Consider the following 18,632-nt stretch of genomic DNA (forward strand, 5'->3'; position numbering starts at 1 on the left):
GGGCGACGGACAACAGCGCGGGTGGGACTCGAGGGGAGATGGCGACGGCCAGTCCATCTCCCACGTCCACATCGCCTTCCTCACCGAAGCCACCGGCTCCAGCCTCCACAGCTCGCCGAACACGGTGGCTGCTACCGAAGAGGTTGGTGATGGCGTTGGAGATGGCGAGCGCGGTGCAGACGCCCTTGCCGCTCCCCGACATGTCCTCCTCGAGCAGCAGCTTCGCGGAGCAGTCGCCGGATGTCTCCGACTCACTGACTTCCGCGCTCGGGCTGTAGCTCCCGCAGCACCGCTCCGAGCCACCGTTGTCCTCCGACGCGCTCGCCATTGTAGTCGTACCACCCTCCCCTCCGACCTTCGAGCGAGCTAGCTAGTCGCGGCGGGAGGGAATCGCATCCACGAGGTGAGAGGTGGTGGATTGATGCGACGGCAAGCAAGGGGAGGGGAAAGCGATGGGAGAGAAAGCAAGCACACTGATGACTACCGTCGCCCGTCGCCATCTCCCCTCGAGTCCCGCCCGTGCCGTGCGCCGTCGTCCGTCGCCCATCGCCATCGTCGCCTCGACCCCGCGCCCGCGTGCGGCTCACCGTCGTCGCCTCGCCTCCTCCTCCGCTGCTGCCGCCGTGCCTCGCCTCCTCCGCCGTACCCCGCCGCCGCTCACCGCCTCATCCCCTGCCGCCGCTGCTCCCTGTCCCCCGTGCCGCCGTGCACCTGAGTGAGAAAGAGAGTGAGAGAAGAGAGAGAGGAAGAGTGAGAGAGAAGAGAGAGGAATAGGAGTATGATAGGTGGGTCCTACATTTTTTTAATAAATAAAATGCTGACTGGACTGCCACGCGTACGCCACGTAGACCAAAACTACCGCGGATTGGGTCGAGGGGGGTAATTCGTCTGGTTTGCATAGTTGGAGGTGAAGAATGTCCGGTTTTGTGGTTTAGGGGGTAATTCGGACGACCGCGATAGTTCGGGGGTAATTCGTACTTTTTCCTTAATTAATTGTATTATGCTTTCAGTATTCTTTCGGTAGTAGATGTGGTAGCGTAATTAATTGTGGCATTGTACTACTATCAAACCTCAACATGATTAGCCGTAATCCCATAAACATGGGTACTATGGTCATTTTCACCTAAATATAATTTGCCTCAACGTGCCGAGAACGGCATCTTTTGTTGCATGGAGTGATGGAGGGAGTAGATAATTCATTCCTTCCACCGAACAATTATCATAAGACATTCAGATATGTAGCAATGCATTTAACACAAAATAACGCGCGCTACGCTAGTCGAGGATGACTATCTATTGCATTGAGAAACACTACAGTATATGCATGCTGTATTCACGTTACTTCTGCAACTGGACTGAGAACCACTATTTTCGGTGGGAAGTGCTATGGCTCACGGTCGACGACCCCACAGTAAGCTGGAGACCGACGCGTACGCTGGGTACCCGAAGTAGTGCAGGTTCATGCATGCATGCTTCGCTGAGATGTCATCGGTCATGCTTTGGCCCAGATGCCGGGACAAAGCTTCCGCGCAGGGTGTCCGGCGCAACGCACACGTTAGCCCGATATGCAGAACGGTGCCAATTAACCTTTGGCTCGTACCGTTGGTTTCCGCGGAGCACCGTGCTGATCCCGGCCCTGCTTGAATTCCGGCTTCCGGTGCAGCTTGCCTCGCGTTCCGCGTCTCCCGCTGTCGCACCGCCCGCACCGGCGGCAGGGGGCCCTCTTCGCCGCGCGGCTGCCTGCCTGTGCCGCGATCACACACACACACCCCCGTACCACTGATTATTCGATCCAGATGGATACGTTCTGCTGCTCACCGGACACAAAACATGAGGGCCACGCATGGCTGCTGCCGCTGGTAGCTAGCTGCAAGCACGATCGAGACGCTCCGTTACCCTGCGGGTTCGCCCTGTCGTCGCCCTGCCCGATCGATCGGTGCCCGTGACGGTGACCCCCCGGCCGGCCCGGTGACCAGCTCGGGAGCAGGACGGAGGAGGAGTTTGTTCAGGGTAAAGTACTCCTGTTTGTCCGTCCAACATGTGGAGCCACCGTTGAAATTTGTTGAATGGAGGGAATCGAATAATTCTGGTGCCGACGAACTGCGGCTGCATACTGCGGCATGCATGTCTGGGACTCTGGAGACCCTTGCTGGCTGCTTGTGGAACAGAGCACTACGGGCTGAAAGAAACTCCCACCGCTTAATAAAACATGTCCGTGGGCCTTCCTTAATACCCGCGACGATGGACATTACACATGCGTAAGCGGGAAGTCTAATGGGCGATCAATCGCGGGCCACGATAGTTTTATTTTTTTTTCCTCTTTTAGTAAGTTTATACATATAAAATTTACACATCTAAAGTTTATCTATCTAAAGTTTGTAGAGCGAATGTTTATAAGTCAAAAGTTTATATACCCGATTCAAATTCAAATTCGAATTCAAATATTTTATAGTTTTTTCTTTTAGTAAGTTTATACACCTAAAGTTTACCCATCTAAAGTTTATCCACCTAAAGTTTGTAGAGCGAATGTTTATAAGTCAAAATTTTATATACCCGATTCAAATTCGAATTCGAATATTTTATATTTTCCTCTTTTAGTAAGTTTATACGCCTAAAGCTTACACATCTAAAGTTTATCCACCTAAAGTTTGTAGAGCGAATGTTTATAAGTCAAACGTTTATATACCCAATTCAAATTCAAATTCGGATTTAAATATTTTATATATAAAATCTATACACAAAGTTTATGCGTGCAAAGTTTACGGTATAAAGCCCATGCACATGAATAAAAGTATTAGATTTTTCCCCCTAATTTTCTTTTACTATTTTTTTTTGAAATTAATGATGAAAGAGGAGTATTAGGGGGGAGGGACGTACGGGTGATCGCTAGGAGGAGAGGGAAGCGATCACCCGCCCACAAGCAACCCCCCAAATATTCTTTCGATAAAATTTTAGTCAGCTGAATGATTTACTATGGTCCTTATCTCTTTGAGCTTGTGTTAGAGATGTATCTCCGGTGTGCAAGTGTAGTTTGTGTATAACAGTGTGTAGTGTGTACGCGTAGAGATGATAATGGTATCTGATTCTCCATTTCTCGTGGGGCATTTCCATTATTAGGATGGGGGATGGTTGGAGTTAGTTCCCCATGAGAAATCAAATGGAAGAAAACATGTCCCTGTCTAGGTTCGTCCGCTCATGGGACGGAGATGATCCTTTGTCCCCCATCCATACTTCCATGGAGACCCACATAGGAGTCCAATTTCAATGTTTTTTTTTTCTTATGTCATGTGATTATGCTACTTATGATTTTGTTTGAATGACAATATTATGTTTTCATCATATGAATTAGTGGATATATGTTGAATATTGACGTGTGTTGCACTATAATGAGATGCATATGTTATTTTAAACAGGGACGGGAACCCATGGCCCTGTGCAGGGGCGAGGATGGAAACAAAGTTTTCCAGTTGTATTTAGTGAGGACGGGAAAAAATTGATTTGCGGGGACGGGGATGGAGATGCAATCCCCACGGAGAATTATGTGTTGCTATCTCTTTGTACATGTATGTATGTTCCATGAATAAAAAGTTTTAAGGCATCCTTTGGAATAAAGGAAATTGATATGAATTTTCAGGAATTGAACTCCTGTAAAAATCTTGTAGAATTCCTTTTGGTCCAAAGAAGTCATTAGGTTAAGTTCTAACCAATGTCATGAATTTCGCAAGAAAATATACTTAACAAAACAGTCGTTTAGGAGTTTAGGTAGATGGCCGGAGATCCAAACAACTCCTTGTTAGAGCTTTTATATGCAGAAATTTGGATTCAAATTTATTTATTTTGAAGTCCTAGGGCAAGAACCGTTTTACAGATCTCCCCGGCCGCATTTTTCCTTTTGTTTTTCTTCAATCCAAATTTTCTTTCTTTTCAGACAATTGCTCACTTTTTCTAGATTGGATTATAAGCTTCAAAGAACAAACGAGATTTGATAGTTTCGCGACAGTGCCAAAAAAAAAAATCTTCACTCGTTGAGCTGAGTTAATGAGAGTTTAAATATCTTCACGAATTACATACCATTTTTCATGATTATAATAATTGGATTATAAAGCTAACTATAGAGCTCAAGCTCTAGCAAGTAGCAACCCCATGCCTATTTCCGCCCCTAGTTTCGTCCAACGATCGAATGTCAATTGGTACTAACATGTTTAGTTGTTAGCGCTGGCCCAACTTCACAGCCTGCCGGATGCAATCATCCAAGTGGGGAGGATGAGCCTATGTTTGCCCGTTCCGATCACAACGATCCGTGAATTATCGGTGCGCTGGCCCATGGCACATGGTGACCTACTCGGCCCAGGTATTCTTCTACCTTGGTTACTTAGAAACACCAAGATTCTGATGATTGCAAACTGTTTTCCAATTAAATCATCTTTATGATCACTTCACTTGCATGCATGACAGCGCGGCCGTCTTATACAGTTATACTACTACCTGAATATCTGAACATTGACACGTCATAAACGACGAGCTCATCCGTCTTGGACTTGGAGAAGCTTCCGGAATCCATGATACCCCATCGTTGTGTTCACAGGTTACTTAATCCGACTGAGGACGTAGTAGATGCAAGCCAACACTTATACTATTGCAAAATAAAACACAATATTTACAGTATACAGATTACAGGGTGCAGTTTATAAATGCGCAGTCTTGTGATGACAAATACATTTAGCTGGAGTATATTATATTAGGCCTGGTTTAGTTTCTAACCTTTTCTTTAAACTTCCAACTTTCGGTCACATTAAAACTTTCTTACATACATAAACTTTTAACTTTTTCGTCACATCGTTTCATTTTTATTCAAACTTTTAATTTTAGCGTGAACTAAACACCCTTGATTGGTATAACTACTCCATTATCAGACGAACACCTGTACCGTTCTAATTAACTCCTCCGCATTACTCCCAAGTCCCAACTGCTTCAAAACGGTGTTGATTCTGAGAGCCAAACACCCCCAATCTTTCAGGCCCCTCCCGCGCAGAAGCCGATCGGACCAGATCCGTACCCCGTCCAATGGCCTCTACGGCAGAAGTTGCCGCCGCGGCGGCGTCGGCGTCGGCGGCGGCGGCCGCAGCGGAGACGAAGGGGAAGGGTGAGGAGGGGAAGAGGAAGGGTATGGGGGATACTGGGGATGATTTGGCGGGCTCTGTGTTCGCGGGGCGCGGCGATGACTACGAGAGATGGCTGCAGTACCTGTCCAAGGAGGAGGCCGCCGTGCACGCGCGCCTGCGCCGTTCGCCCGCCGTGGCGTCCGCAACCTCGTCGTCCTCTCCATCCTCAGCGAGGTATTGTGTCCCCTGTGTGCTATCACTTCGCTTCAGGTTTACGGATGGTTATTCTGAGTGCTGGATTTTGCTTGTAGTTGAATTTGCATCCGTTGGTGACCCGTGTTTTTCCCCTTGAATTGAGTTGCGTAATCTTAAAATCCACTATGAACCTTGCTATATTACGGGTAAGGATCGTTATGGATTAGTAGGTGATAACCCACGCTTTGCTGCAGAATGCGTGAACGAAATATATGTTAAATATCATAGAAATAATGAATATTGAAATATTGTAAAAATAATGTGAGAAAGATGATTTGTCATATTTATATGTTGAGCTCTATTTTATATTGTAGATAATGTGTTATACTTGATGAGATTTAAGATACTCTATAACAGTAATTGCTAGTGGATGATGAAGTGACACACTTGTATGTTGAGTTTTAGCTTTTAATAATTGCCCGTGGATACTTTATAGAATGTATAAATATGAGTGCCAGTAGATAGATAAGAGCAAGTGCTTCGTTTCTGGATTGAGCTAGGATGGTTAGAGCCTGTTGATGATAAATCATGGCTGTTGGAAACAGTAAAAGTACATTTGCAGCATCATGAATGGTATTTCTAGATAATGCAAGATAACTGCACCATGAACTGTATAAGTTCAGGCTCCCATCGGATGGCCCATTAAGCCAAAGAAAAAGCTAAATTTTAAATTTTCAAACTTAATTTTGAGATTGATTTTGAGATATTTTCAACGTAGTTTCTTTTTCAGCATTGGCTTTTAAGTCATCAAGAACACATATATAAAAGTTTTACCTACAAATTTATTTTTATTTCCTAATAAGCTGTTTTGGCTTATTAGAAAATAAGCGAAACGATGGGGCCCTCAATTGCTTATAGTTTAGTGCGTGCAGGGCTGCAGGCTCATGAATAAGTTCTGTTTGCTACGGTTCCCTCTTTGCTGACAGGCAGTCCTTCTGCCTTGTTTCACAAGAAGTGCATTGCAGTTTCATAACTCATTCATCAGTCAAAATATTTAAACATGGATTGGGCGATACAAAATGTATGCAATCTGTTTGTAGATACTTTGGCTTGCTAGTATCATCCTGAGTATTTCAGAATTGCTCCTGTAATTTTGAGGTACTGGGTGCAACATTTGACCAAAAATAGCAATAATTATAGCCTTATTTGAAAATTAATAATTATAACCTTATTTGATTTTTTCTTTTAACTGAGCAATTTTTGAAATCTGATTGATGCTTTTCTCAGGTGGGAGCTGTAGTTTATGCAATCATCATGACAAAATCTGTGGATCTAGATTGGCAGATGAGGGCTATTAGAGTGCTGCCTATGTTCGTCTTGCCTGCTTTATCCTCAATGATATATTCAATACGCTAAGCTTCACAAGGATGTGTAATGCTCAAACTCAGAACTCTCTCATGATTTATAATTTTAACTATTGATAAAATGCTAACCATGCAGTTCTTTTGTTACTGATGATTATACTTAGACTGTATTTAGTCAGTTCTACTGAGGACTTTCATATCCTTTGACCTTGTATACAGTTGCTCCTCCTGAGATAATTTGTTTTAGGTTTTTTTTCCTTTAATTATCAACCTTACCCATTTGATGTTTTTTTTCCTAAGAACGTGCAAAAACTTTGCACATCAATATATTAGAAGATGAATAAGATTTACACACCGCGTCCTACTAAAAGTAGGCGCAAGACATAAAGGTGAAAAAACAATCTACTTAAGTACTATTTGACGTTTGAGTAACCTGAGGACTGGTATGTATTTGTGTTAGTTGCACTTAGTGTACACTTATGAATCATTTTGACTATTGACCTATATTTCTAGAAGGTTTTCATTATGATTAGCATATTGATTTTACTCAAGGTGGATAGCTGTGACCAAAGCTTGTTAGATTTTATATGATCATAGAAGAAATCTTATTAGCAATTGTTAGCATCTTCATGTCTCTCTCTGAAGTCTGAACATTATGATGTAGAGGTTAGATTTTATGTAAATCTAACGTGGACATGCAATTGGACATTTCTTAGTTTGGGACCCATCAACAATAGGCTTTGTTAGTGTACTAATAACCTTTTTGCCTCTGTACACAGTGGAGCAGAAGGATCAGAAGTTGCTTGAAAGATTGAGAGAGGAGAGAAAAGCTAAGATTGATGAACTGAAAGAGAGAACAAATTATTATCTCACCCAGAAGCTTATTCAGGTAAGAATTACTACTTCTTTAAAAAATCTTTATTAATATCAGAAGTATTTGATATATCAGTTCTATTTGGTTTTGTGTACAACATTGAATCGTGTACCATCTTGAACATGTGCAGAAATATGACCTTGATCCTGCAGCGAAAGCAGCAGCAGCTTCGGTCTTGGCAACTAAGCTGGGGGCAGATAGTGGTCTTAAAGTATACTCCCTCCGTCCCAAAAAAACCCAACCTAGGATGGGATGGGACATATTCTAGTACAGATACGGAGTACATTGTACTAGAATATGTCCCCAGATACATTGTACTAGAATATGTCCCATCCCATCCTAGGTTGGGTTTTTTTAGGACGGAGGGAGTACGTCAAAGATGAAGCAAAATCTGAGTCATCACAGGCTAGAAGTAGCGCCAGTGAGGTAATTCCTTCCAATGGGTTGAGAAACAGGAAGCATACAAAAGCAAAAGGCAGCAGCACTGGCAACGCTGCAGATGATCATAATACTGGGCAGGTAAGTGAAGCTGTAGGCGATCACCTGGAAGCTATGGAACCTTCTAGAGTCGTTGGGCATTATCAAAGCTCAGGTACCAGTGACAGTGGTTGGATGGCAAAGATTTGTGGCAGTTGCCATATGCATAATGGCGAGTATACTAATTTATTTTGCTTTGAAAAGAATATAACAATTACAGAAAGCCCTCGAGAGATTACAGGTGCTATGAACTTCACATGACATTGGTACAACTAACGTTACATAGCATGCAAAACTTGCAGGGTTGGCCAGGAAAGAAGATTTTCCTCACGTGACGTACTGCTGCCCACATTGTCATGCACTTAACATGTCAAATCAAACCATTGGGCGATGGTCCGGCTCAAACTCCGGTCAGTTGACCTCAAGTGCTCAAGTTTCTGGTACAAATCCTGTTGCAGACAATGAACTAGGCAACCAAACCGAAGGTCAAGAGATCTACGTGGAGGAAAATTCTGGGGAAGGTCAAGGGATCTACGTGGAGGCAAATTCTGGGTAACAACCAGTGAATGTAGATTGAGGCTTGTCGTTTGATGAAGAACCTCTCTCTAGTCTCCTTGCCGGTTACAACTACACCAGCAGCTGTTCAGAGCTCATGCAGGAGTCAGTAGTAGTAGTACTGTTGTAAATAGCACATATCTGTATACATGATGTACGATAGCTGGAACAATATGTTCAGAGCGTCTTCGCACAGAGCACATCACCGTCTGATCAAATTGGTTGAGAGGCTGCATATTATTGTACGTACGTCAGTACCTGTCTACGTGATATTATGGTATGTTGGTTTAACCCTCAGCAGCATGGATGGTCAATATCTATAAAAAATGATGTGTCAGTTTTTTTTTACGATTAGAAGAAGCACGCGGATACATACCACTATACATGCTCGCACCCTGATTGTGCTCCGTTTGCAATCAGTTCCGTTGTTCTTGTTCGGATATCATTTTGCAGGAGACTCTCGCGACAGATTCACCTTCGTATGACAGCCGGAACACTAACTGTTCCGTGTTAATACACAGGAAAAAATAATCTCCAACAAATCTATGAAACAATTATCCGAGCTCCAGCTGGTCTAGCCATGGATGATGTCATGATCGAGGAAAGGCCCAAAGAAGTAAAGGTTGCTACCATCGGAGCAGAACAAGCCTTTTATCTGTCATCGTGTTTATTGAGTCTCCTGGACCGTCAGTGTCAGCTCGGTGAGGCCATGTGATGGACAGATGATTAGATCAGAGAAAGGAATTACATGATGCTAATCCTAGTCAGTGGCCAAACCTTTTCTGTAATCCTGTTAGCTGTTACTTTCCGCCAGTATTACTTTGTAATCTACCATCTGAATTCACATTTAAGTTAATCGGCCACTCTGTTTTTTTGGTTACACCCACTACCCAAAAGCACAAGCAGCTTACAACACACGACTATTACGAACATCCCTCGTCAGCACCCATGAATCTGAGTATTCGGTTTCTCTTTTTTCTTTTACTCTCTCCGTCTCAAAATAAAGCAACTTAGGGCCCCTTTAAATCACAGGAATGAAAAAATAGAAAAATAGGAAAAACATAGGATTCTGATAGGAATACAAGTGTAAAACAAAGGATTGCAAAACACAGGAAAAACATAGGAATGACCGTTTGATTGAGCTGTAGGAAAAACACAGAAATTTAAGGAGAGAAAAAGACTCAAAGGATTCTTAATATGAGGTAGAAGCTCATGTTAAATTTCCTCTAAAATTTACATGGGAAGAGGCATTCCATAGGAATTTCATAGGATACCATAGGATTTATTTCTTTGATTCAAATGGCTATATAGGAAAAATTCCAATAGGAATGAAATCCTTTAAAATTCCTATGAATTTCCTTAAAATCAAATGGGGGCTTAATATGAGATGGTACATATATGATAGTATAACAAATATGATATGTTCTATTTTATTCTTGTTTTATTTTGGGATGGATTTAGTACAAACTTACAACACATGCACAAAGCTTATGAACTGAAAAGGTATAGAAAGTAATTAAGGAGTCAATAATAAATCATACTATAGAAGTACAATAATATTAAGTTTAAGATCCTTATCTAAGACGATCCCAAATCTGGGGGCCCACATGCAGCGGCACAAAGTTTACGATCGAATCGCTAACTATGTGTGCTGCGTTGATCTTTACGACTTTACCCCGGCGGGGTCTGCGTGTGTATATAAGCACACCCAAACATGGCTACGCCAAGGTAGAGCCAAGCTGCGCTACTATTCCCCCTCTTCCTTTTTCTACGGAAGACGCAGTCACACGCTCAGGCAACGCAGGTAAAGAAAAAGAGAAGAAAAGGCAAGGTACAAACTTGAGACCTGTTCCTCCGTTGCTTTATTAATCATTATCCCGGTGCTTACTTCTTCTTAATTAATCAATAGCAATTAGTGGATTTGTTAAGCTGCTCTAGGGGAATTATTGGGGGCAGGGGGCAGACCGGAATAGAACAAGAAAACTGTTCTCTCGGGTTCTCAGCTTCGATTGCATCGATCGGTCTCGAAATTAAAAAAAATTTAAAGGGGGGGAGGTAAACCCTTTTTTAGTGGGTTGCGGGGAAGCATCTCTACGAAGAGGGAACATGTTGGAGCGTTGAGCTTTCCTCTCATCTTATCTCCTTCGTGGTGGTTTTAAATTGGGGGAAGAAGACGACGAGGTAAAAGCGGGTTTTTGTAGAGAGAAGAAAATATCGGATTTCGGTTTGAGTGCGGATTGGTAATGCGGGAGGAATCGGGGATTTTTTTGTGTGTTCGTCCCTCTCGATTCTTGGTTTTGGACCAGTTGATTCGGATCGTGTGCTCGTGATTTTGATCAACTTAACATGGAAAATGGCCATCCTTCGCTATCTAATCAACCACTATTCCTTTCTTTCTTCGCTTAACTTCGTTTGATGCAGAATGCTGAATGCCATGCCTGTCCCCTCCTTCTTCTCCAGGCATTTTTTTTCATGTCCATCAGCTTTTCTCCCTGATCGGAATATCTCCTACTTGATTGGAAAATGTTCTTGATGAGAAATTAATTAGAGAAGGCTCCAGGAGGTTAGGAACAAATATCATGGAGGTGCTCCTAAATCCCCATGGGTTTCTTGGTCCCTGGAGGTTGGAGGGAATATCTGTCCTCTGGTCTCTGCCCTTTAGCCTTTATTCGTCCTGTTCCTTTCGTTCCATTCCTAAATCCTATTCCAGTCACGCCTTCTCCGTCCACGTTGCCATTACTTCATTAAGCCCTCACTGAACATGGTTAAATCATCTTATTGTAAATTCATCGATCGAAGTTGTGTTCATTGGTCAAAGCTCAATAAAATTCTAGGTGTTGATCATGCCTAGAGGCCAATGGGCAAAGATAGGGAAGAGAACCATCCGACTAATAATTTTGTTTGTGGCAATCAAGCTGCTATCTTTGCCTGCCCTCGTCCTCTTCTGGAAACTGGAACAGCGACCGAAGACAAGAAAAGTAGAATGGAATGTAGGGCCCACACAACTTAGCTGCTCATTGAGCATACCTGATTTTGGTATTTTTGCTGACCATTGATTGATTCCCATAATTACCTAGAGAACTTGTTGAGTTATGTATGTGTTGGTCCATGAGGCCCATATACTACTCATATGTACATGTATATAACAGAGTTAGAGAAATGAAAAAAGTAGTGAAGCTTCTAGAGAAAAATTCCCAAAACTTCATGGTATCAGAGCCAATCGGCTGGTGGCTGGCGACGGCTAAACCCTAGCCTCGCCGGAGCTTGTCGAGGCGTGCAGAGAGGTGCTGAGGGAGCTGCGCTGGCAGAGCTGCGCGTGTACGCGGCGCAGGAGCGCGTGGAGCTCCAGGTGAGGAGGGAAACGCTGGTGCTGGAGCTCCCGGCGAGGACGCAGCGGCGTCAACGGCGGCAGGCAGAGCCAACGGCGGCCGCGCGCGGAGGGAGCTGCTGGTTGTGAGGACGGCACTGCTGGTGCTGGTGTGAGGATTTGGTGAGCTGCTATTGCTGTTCTGTTGCTGAGGCAGAGAAGATCGAGCTGAGGATTTGGTAGTGTGCTGTTGCTGCTGAAAGGAAAAGGGGAACACAAATTTGGTAAGTGTGTTGTTGCTGTTGCTGTTGAGCGAGCAGAGGAATTGTTTGCCGGTTGTGCTATTGGTGTGGCTTGTGTGTGCTGCGGCAAGGAGGTGAGCTTGTGAGTATTGTACTGCTGTGTGTGGTTGAGAAAGGAAGAAAAAGAAGGGAGTATTGCTGCTGGATCTGTTGGTGGTGTCGTGTGTGCTGAAGATTACAGGTGCAGAGAGCAATAGCAGGTGAGGAAAGCTGTAGCTAGCTTCATCTAGAAGGGAAGAAGCGGCTTTGGTGTTGGAAATTAATTATTGTCAAGAAGTAAGGCAACAGGTTGTGCAAGGTGAATGTGAAGTTAGTGCTTCAGATTGGCAGGCAACCAACCAAAATTCGTGTGTGCGAGAACACAGTCCAAGCCTCGGCAGTCACAGAGAGGGAGAGGGGTGCTGCTGTGTCGAGTTCCCTGATCAGGAGGAAAGAAAACCAGGGGACGTTGTCTTCAAGGTGTTAGAATAGAGTGAGTTTGTAAAAAAAAAAAAAAAAAAAAAAGGAATGGAGGGAAGTCAAGGAATTGAACAACTGCTTGCGAAAATGGCTGTAGAAATACAAGAAATAAGGGAAAGAATACGGAAGGAGAGGGAGAAAACAACAGTTCTTGGCAACCTTGTCAACCTCGCGCATCCCATGCAGATGCAGGTACCTCACTCAACCTGGATATTAGACTCTGGAGCATCTAGACATGTAACAGGTATGCCAAGTGAGTTTGTGTCATTTACTCCATATCCACCCACATATAAAGAAACTGTTCAGACCGCCGATGGTACTTCACAGCCTATCAAAGGTGTGGGAAGAGTACAGTGCACTCCATCCATTACATTATCATCAGTGTTATATGCTCCCTCCTTTCCAGTTAATTTGGTATCAATAAGTTCTTTGGTTGACCATATGGATTGTTGGGTTACTCTTGATCGAGAAAATTGCCTAATAGAAGAGAGAAGAACAGGAAGGAAGCTTGGGATTGGCATTAGGCAGAACGGATTGTGGTACTTAGATAGAAGCGGAACAAATAAAGCACTATGTAGTGCATTGGCAGTTGGTACAAGTGAAGAGGAAGCTAGATTGATTCTCCAGCATTGTCGATTGGGCCATATGTGTTTTGAAACTATGAGGAAGATATATCCTGATGAGATGAGTAAGGTGGACAGAAGCAAACTAGTATGTGATGCATGTGAATATGGAAAGCATACAAGAGCTACATATATAAGCAGAGGACTTCGGAGCATATCACCCTTTATGTTAATCCACTCTGATGTGTGGACTTCCCCTATTGTCTCGGTGAGTGGAATGAAGTACTTTGTGACTTTTATTGATTGTTACTCCCGAATGACCTGGATATATCTTATGAAACATAAAAATGAAGTACTAAAATGCTTCAAGGACTTCTACGCATTTGTTAGAAACCAATTCAACACATGTGTCAAAATTATCAGAACTGATAATGGGAAAGAGTATGTGAACAATGAATTTGGTAGTTTCCTTTCGATAGAAGGGATACTACATCAAACTTCTTGTCCTGACACACCACCGCAGAATGGGGTGGCTGAGAGAAAGAATCGCCATATCTTGGAGGTGGCACGTTCACTCATGTATACTATGAATGTACCAAAGTTCCTCTGGAGTGAGGCGGTCATGACAGCTACATATCTTATCAATCGTACACCATCAAGAATACTTGGGATGAAGGCTCCATATGAGATGGTATTTGGATGTAATGAATTTATTGTTCCACCAAAGGTGTTTGGATGCGTATGCTTTGTTCGAGATCATAGACCTTCTGTGGGAAAATTGGATCCCAGAGCTATCAAGTGCATATTTATAGGTTACTCATCTGGTCAGAAAGGATACAAATGTTGGAGTCCATCTGAGAGGCGAACATTTGTAAGTATGGATGTCACCTTTAGAGAGTCTATTCCTTTCTATGGAGAAATGACAGATTTGAGTTATTTGTTTTCTGATCTTGACAATCCAATCATGAGTGAAGTTAGGTATGAAGGGGTGAATGAATCACTAGGAATGGAAGAAGGGGATGAATCAAAGAGGACGAAGGTTGTTATTGGGTCAATCCCATGCCCTATGGGCAAACTCCCACATGAGCAGAATTGGAGGAAACCACATGAAGAAGAAAATCTACAGGTTTACACAAGGAGAAAGCCAAGGTCCTTGGAGACACAACAGGTAGAACAACAACCTCTAACAATTGATAGGAATGAGATGGTGGAACAACATCAACAACCTCTAGTCATTGATGAAATAAATGATCAATCTTCTTATCAGTCAGATCCTATACAAGAGAATACCGAGACAGGGGGAGAGGAGAGTGAAATATCAGGAGAGGAATCTAACTTGCCTATTGCTAATAGGAAAGGGATAAGAAGCACGGCAGGAAAGCCCCCTATAAGATATGGCTTTGAGGAGGTTGAGGAGGAAAATGGGAATGACATAGCTAATTATGTGTCATATTCATCTTTATCTCCTGCCTATAGGGCTTTTATTGCATCATTTCAATCCATAGTGATCCCAAAGGATTGGAGAGAAGCGAAGAATGATCCAAAGTGGCATGAGGCAATGATGGAGGAGATGTCAGCACTTGAGAAGAACAAGACCTGGGAGCTTGTACCTTTTCCAACAGGTAAGAAGGTGGTTAGTTGCAAGTGGGTGAATGCTGTAAAACAAGATCCATTTGGGAAAGTAGAAAGGTACAAGGCAAGGCTTGTGGCAAAAGGGTACAGTCAAACATATGGAATCGATTATGATGAAACCTTTGCACCTGTTGCAAAGATGAGCACAGTGAGAACCTTGATATCATGTGCAGCTAACTTTGATTGGCCACTATACCAACTAGATGTTAAGAATGCATTTTTGCATGGAGATCTTCAAGAGGAAGTTTATATGGAGATTCCACCGGGTTTTTCCACCTCTCAAACTAAAGGAAAGGTATTGAGATTGAAGAAATCCTTGTATGGCCTTAAGCAGTCACCAAGGGCTTGGTTTGATAGATTTAGACGTGCAATGTGTGGCATGGGCTACAAACAGTGCAATGGAGACCATACATTGTTTTATCGTCACCGTGGAAAGAAGATTGCCATCCTGGCTGTATATGTGGATGACATAATTATTACAGGAGATGACACTCAAGAAATAGCTCAGTTAAAAGAGAATATAAGCAAAGAATTTGAAGTCAAAGATCTTGGTCAGCTCAAATATTTTTTGGGCATTGAGATTGCAAGATCTCCTAGAGGGATAGTTCTTTCACAACGAAAGTATGTATTGGATCTACTTTGTGACACAGGTATGCTCGGTTGCCGACCTGCCTCTACACCAATTGAGCAAAATCATAAGTTATGTGCTGAATTAGGAGATCCAGTGAATAAAGAAAGATATCAAAGACTTGTGGGACGACTGATATATTTGTGTCATACCAGACCTGACATAACTTATGCTGTGAGTGTTGTTAGTCGATACATGCATGACCCTCGAAGTGGTCACATGGACGCAGTATATAGAATCCTGAGATATTTAAAAGGGAGCCCAGGAAAAGGCTTATGGTTCAAGAAAAATGGACATCTAGGTGTGGAGGGCTACTGTGATGCGGACTGGGCTAGCAGCCTTGACGATAGGAGGTCAACCTCTGGTTACTGCGTATTTGTTGGTGGCAATTTGGTCTCTTGGAGGAGCAAGAAACAACCGGTAGTGTCTCGCTCAACTGCTGAGGCAGAATACAGGGCAATGTCAGTGAGTTTAAGTGAGCTGTTATGGTTGAGAAATCTTCTTTCTGAGTTAAAGTTGCTAATGAATATTCCCATGAAGTTGTGGTGTGACAATAAGTCGGCTATTAGCATCGCTAACAATCCAGTTCAGCATGATCGAACAAAACATGTGGAGATAGATCGTTTTTTTATCAAGGAAAAACTAGATGAAGGGATTTTGAAGCTAGGTTTTGTTATGTCGGGGGAACAAGTAGCTGACTGTTTAACAAAAGCTTTAAGTGTTGGGGAGTGTACTTCATCGTGTAACAAGATGGGCATGATAGATATCTATCGCCCATCTTGAGGGGGAGTGTTGAGTTATGTATGTGTTGGCCCATGAGGCCCATATACTACTCATATGTACATGTATATAACAGAGTTAGAGAAATGAAAAAAGTAGTGAAGCTTCTAGAGAAAAATTCCCAAAACTTCAGAACTAGTATTGGGTTGTTTGGATACCATCTCATCAGAGTACCATGTGTTGAGCTTCACTAGAGACTTTGTGAAAAAAAATTACTTCAGAAGTCACTCTAGTTTATATATCTTACAGTTGCAAACGTCTACTTTATCACAACCTCACTTTTTTTTTCTTACAAGCAGTTTCTTGTGGTTTCCCCTATTGCACCTTTGGCTGAGTTTAGTTCCAAAATTTTTCTTCAAACTTGCAACTTTTCCATCACATCAAAACTTTCCTACAGACACAAACTTTCAACTTTTCCGTCATTCCAATTTTAACCAAACTTCTATTTTTGGCGTGAACTAAACACACCCTTTCTTGATCTGCAAGCTCCAGGCAATGCGCCAATTACACAGAAGTCTCCTCTTTTCCCAAGAGCGTTATCCTCTGACTAATATTGTATCTTCTCATTGACTAGTTCGCCCAATTGCTACATGGCTTCCTTTCTTTTACACTTTGTTGCATTTGTTGCTTCTAAACATAGTACAAGAATTAGCTTCCTCTTTCTCTTCTTTACTTGATGATGCGCCTTGATGCTATAAATATATCTGATAGGTCTTGACCATTCCAAGCACAACTTGGGATAAGACGAAGTAGTGCCAAATTATGGATTGTGGGATTGAATTGAAGGGCTGCATTTGTCGGATCAACAACTGCGCTGTTGAACTCTTCTCAATGGAGGAGGACTTGGTGATTGATGATGAGGACTCGTGGGACCTTCTTGCGAGGGATCTTCGGTTGAAGGCTACATTCTTGTACATTGACCTCGGCCGTGTGATTTGCTCCTGTGAGATTGATGAACACAAGAAGATGCTCACCGGTTTAGCGAACAAGTTTTTCTACTTCATGGATGAGGTGAGCATTGCTTCCCTCGTTCTTGGCAAGCTTTCGCCCAAAGCATGTGTCTCTTTTTTTATATATAAAAGCATGCCTCTTATTTCATTGCAAATTTAGTAATTCACACGTATTTGAAGAGCTCAAGGATGCCTTTGATTATATATAACACTCCTGTTTTAGTCATTTCCTGTAATAATGCTTTGTCATTTCACATTAAACGTGATTGGTTACTCCATCCTATCTAGCTACAAATTTTATATAGTTTTTATTCATAATTTGTTATCTAAGTCAACAACTCAACATTTTAAGCTAAGCTAATGGGTTGTAAGGGGAGAAGGTTATCTTGGAATTTTCTGGATGTTTAATGTAAATGGATAATTATGCTTCCTTAAAAAAAGTTGTTAACGTCCTTTTCGTGTTTTTGTTTTAGCTGTTTATGGTTCATGAATCATGACTAGGCTCACCCAATAGAATTAGAAAGGTGCTCCTAGCCCGTTCGGCAATGTACTTATTTGTCAAATCAGTTATGGACAATCAACACACTTGATTAATTTGTGGATATATTCGCTGTCTATCTAATTTAAGATGCCTTTGCACAAATGGCAGTTGACGAATGCAGTGAGCAGCAGAAGCATCCCCCTCATGCAGGTGTGCTACAGTGATACGACTCTTCTTCTCCGCGAGGTGCTCTCCGCCCTTGTGCCCTCCCAGTAATTTGGGCCTAATTCAAGATTAGATGCCCCCTGCAAGGCTAGTATTCGCTCTGCTTCTGCAGCATCGCAATGTATGGAGCAGGCGAGGGTAAGATCTGAGAGCCTCACATTTTCTTGGAAGCAAGAAACACCCAGAAGAGGATGGATAAGGAAAATGTGAGAAGAATGAGGTGCAGAATCACCCTCACCTATGTACATATCTTTAATCAGCTTCAGAGTTGGAACTTGGAAGCACTTTAATGGATTAGCATCCGGTTTGCACCAATGAGATGCACTTCTCTGAAGCTTCTTGTTTGTTTGTTTGTTTGTTTCATTTTACATGTGAAAGTTGACTCCTCTCTAACGCGAAATGTAGCAAGATAATTGCCGTTCCATAGCTTCATAGCTTTTAACCTGCAATTTCAGGCGATATGCTTTTGCCGGATAAACAACCAGGTCCTACGCTCCTCCTAGCTTCGGTTTTTTTGACTGATGTTACATTGTGGAGTGATTTTACGGTTCTTGAGGTACCAAGGGTACTCACAGTGCATGTCTCTAAAATGCGTGTCTCTAGGTGACAAATAAACCCATAACATACTTTGGAAACCCATCCCACGGTGCAAAGGGGGCAAGCAAATGGCTTCGAATGGCCGGAGCTGAAAAACGCCACACGGTGAGATCACGTAGACCATGGGGGGCCACTCTCACC

General features: G+C 42.8%; 2 protein-coding genes across 3 annotated transcripts; both read left to right on the forward strand.

The window, feature by feature from the left end:
- Window positions 1-4,964: 4,964 nt before the first annotated feature.
- LOC107278684 (uncharacterized protein At2g24330) lies at window positions 4,965-8,915 on the forward strand. The gene is given in 8 exon segments (XM_066309828.1): window positions 4,965-5,287; window positions 5,290-5,343; window positions 6,592-6,702; window positions 6,705-6,728; window positions 7,441-7,550; window positions 7,666-7,802; window positions 7,868-8,184; window positions 8,315-8,915. Coding segments are annotated over 8 exon segments (1,230 nt in total). The 5' UTR covers window positions 4,965-5,064; the 3' UTR covers window positions 8,569-8,915.
- A 1,377-nt stretch (window positions 8,916-10,292) lies between these two features.
- LOC4336432 (photosynthetic NDH subunit of lumenal location 3, chloroplastic) lies at window positions 10,293-18,228 on the forward strand. Of its 2 annotated transcripts, none has more exons than XM_015780697.3 (3): window positions 10,293-10,398; window positions 16,950-17,249; window positions 17,838-18,228. In XM_015780697.3, the coding sequence occupies exons 2-3, from the start codon at window positions 17,001-17,003 to the stop codon at window positions 17,943-17,945; spliced, it is 357 nt and encodes a 118-aa protein (XP_015636183.1). In that variant the 5' UTR covers window positions 10,293-10,398; window positions 16,950-17,000; the 3' UTR covers window positions 17,946-18,228. The 2 variants fall into 2 exon arrangements, with proteins under 2 accessions (XP_015636183.1, XP_066166093.1); XM_066309996.1 differs by having other exon boundaries at window positions 10,293-10,371.
- The last annotated feature ends 404 nt before the right edge of the window (window positions 18,229-18,632 follow it).

Source organism: Oryza sativa, chromosome 4, assembly GCF_034140825.1.
Source record: "Oryza sativa Japonica Group chromosome 4, ASM3414082v1".
NCBI classification, from domain to species: domain Eukaryota; kingdom Viridiplantae; phylum Streptophyta; class Magnoliopsida; order Poales; family Poaceae; genus Oryza; species Oryza sativa.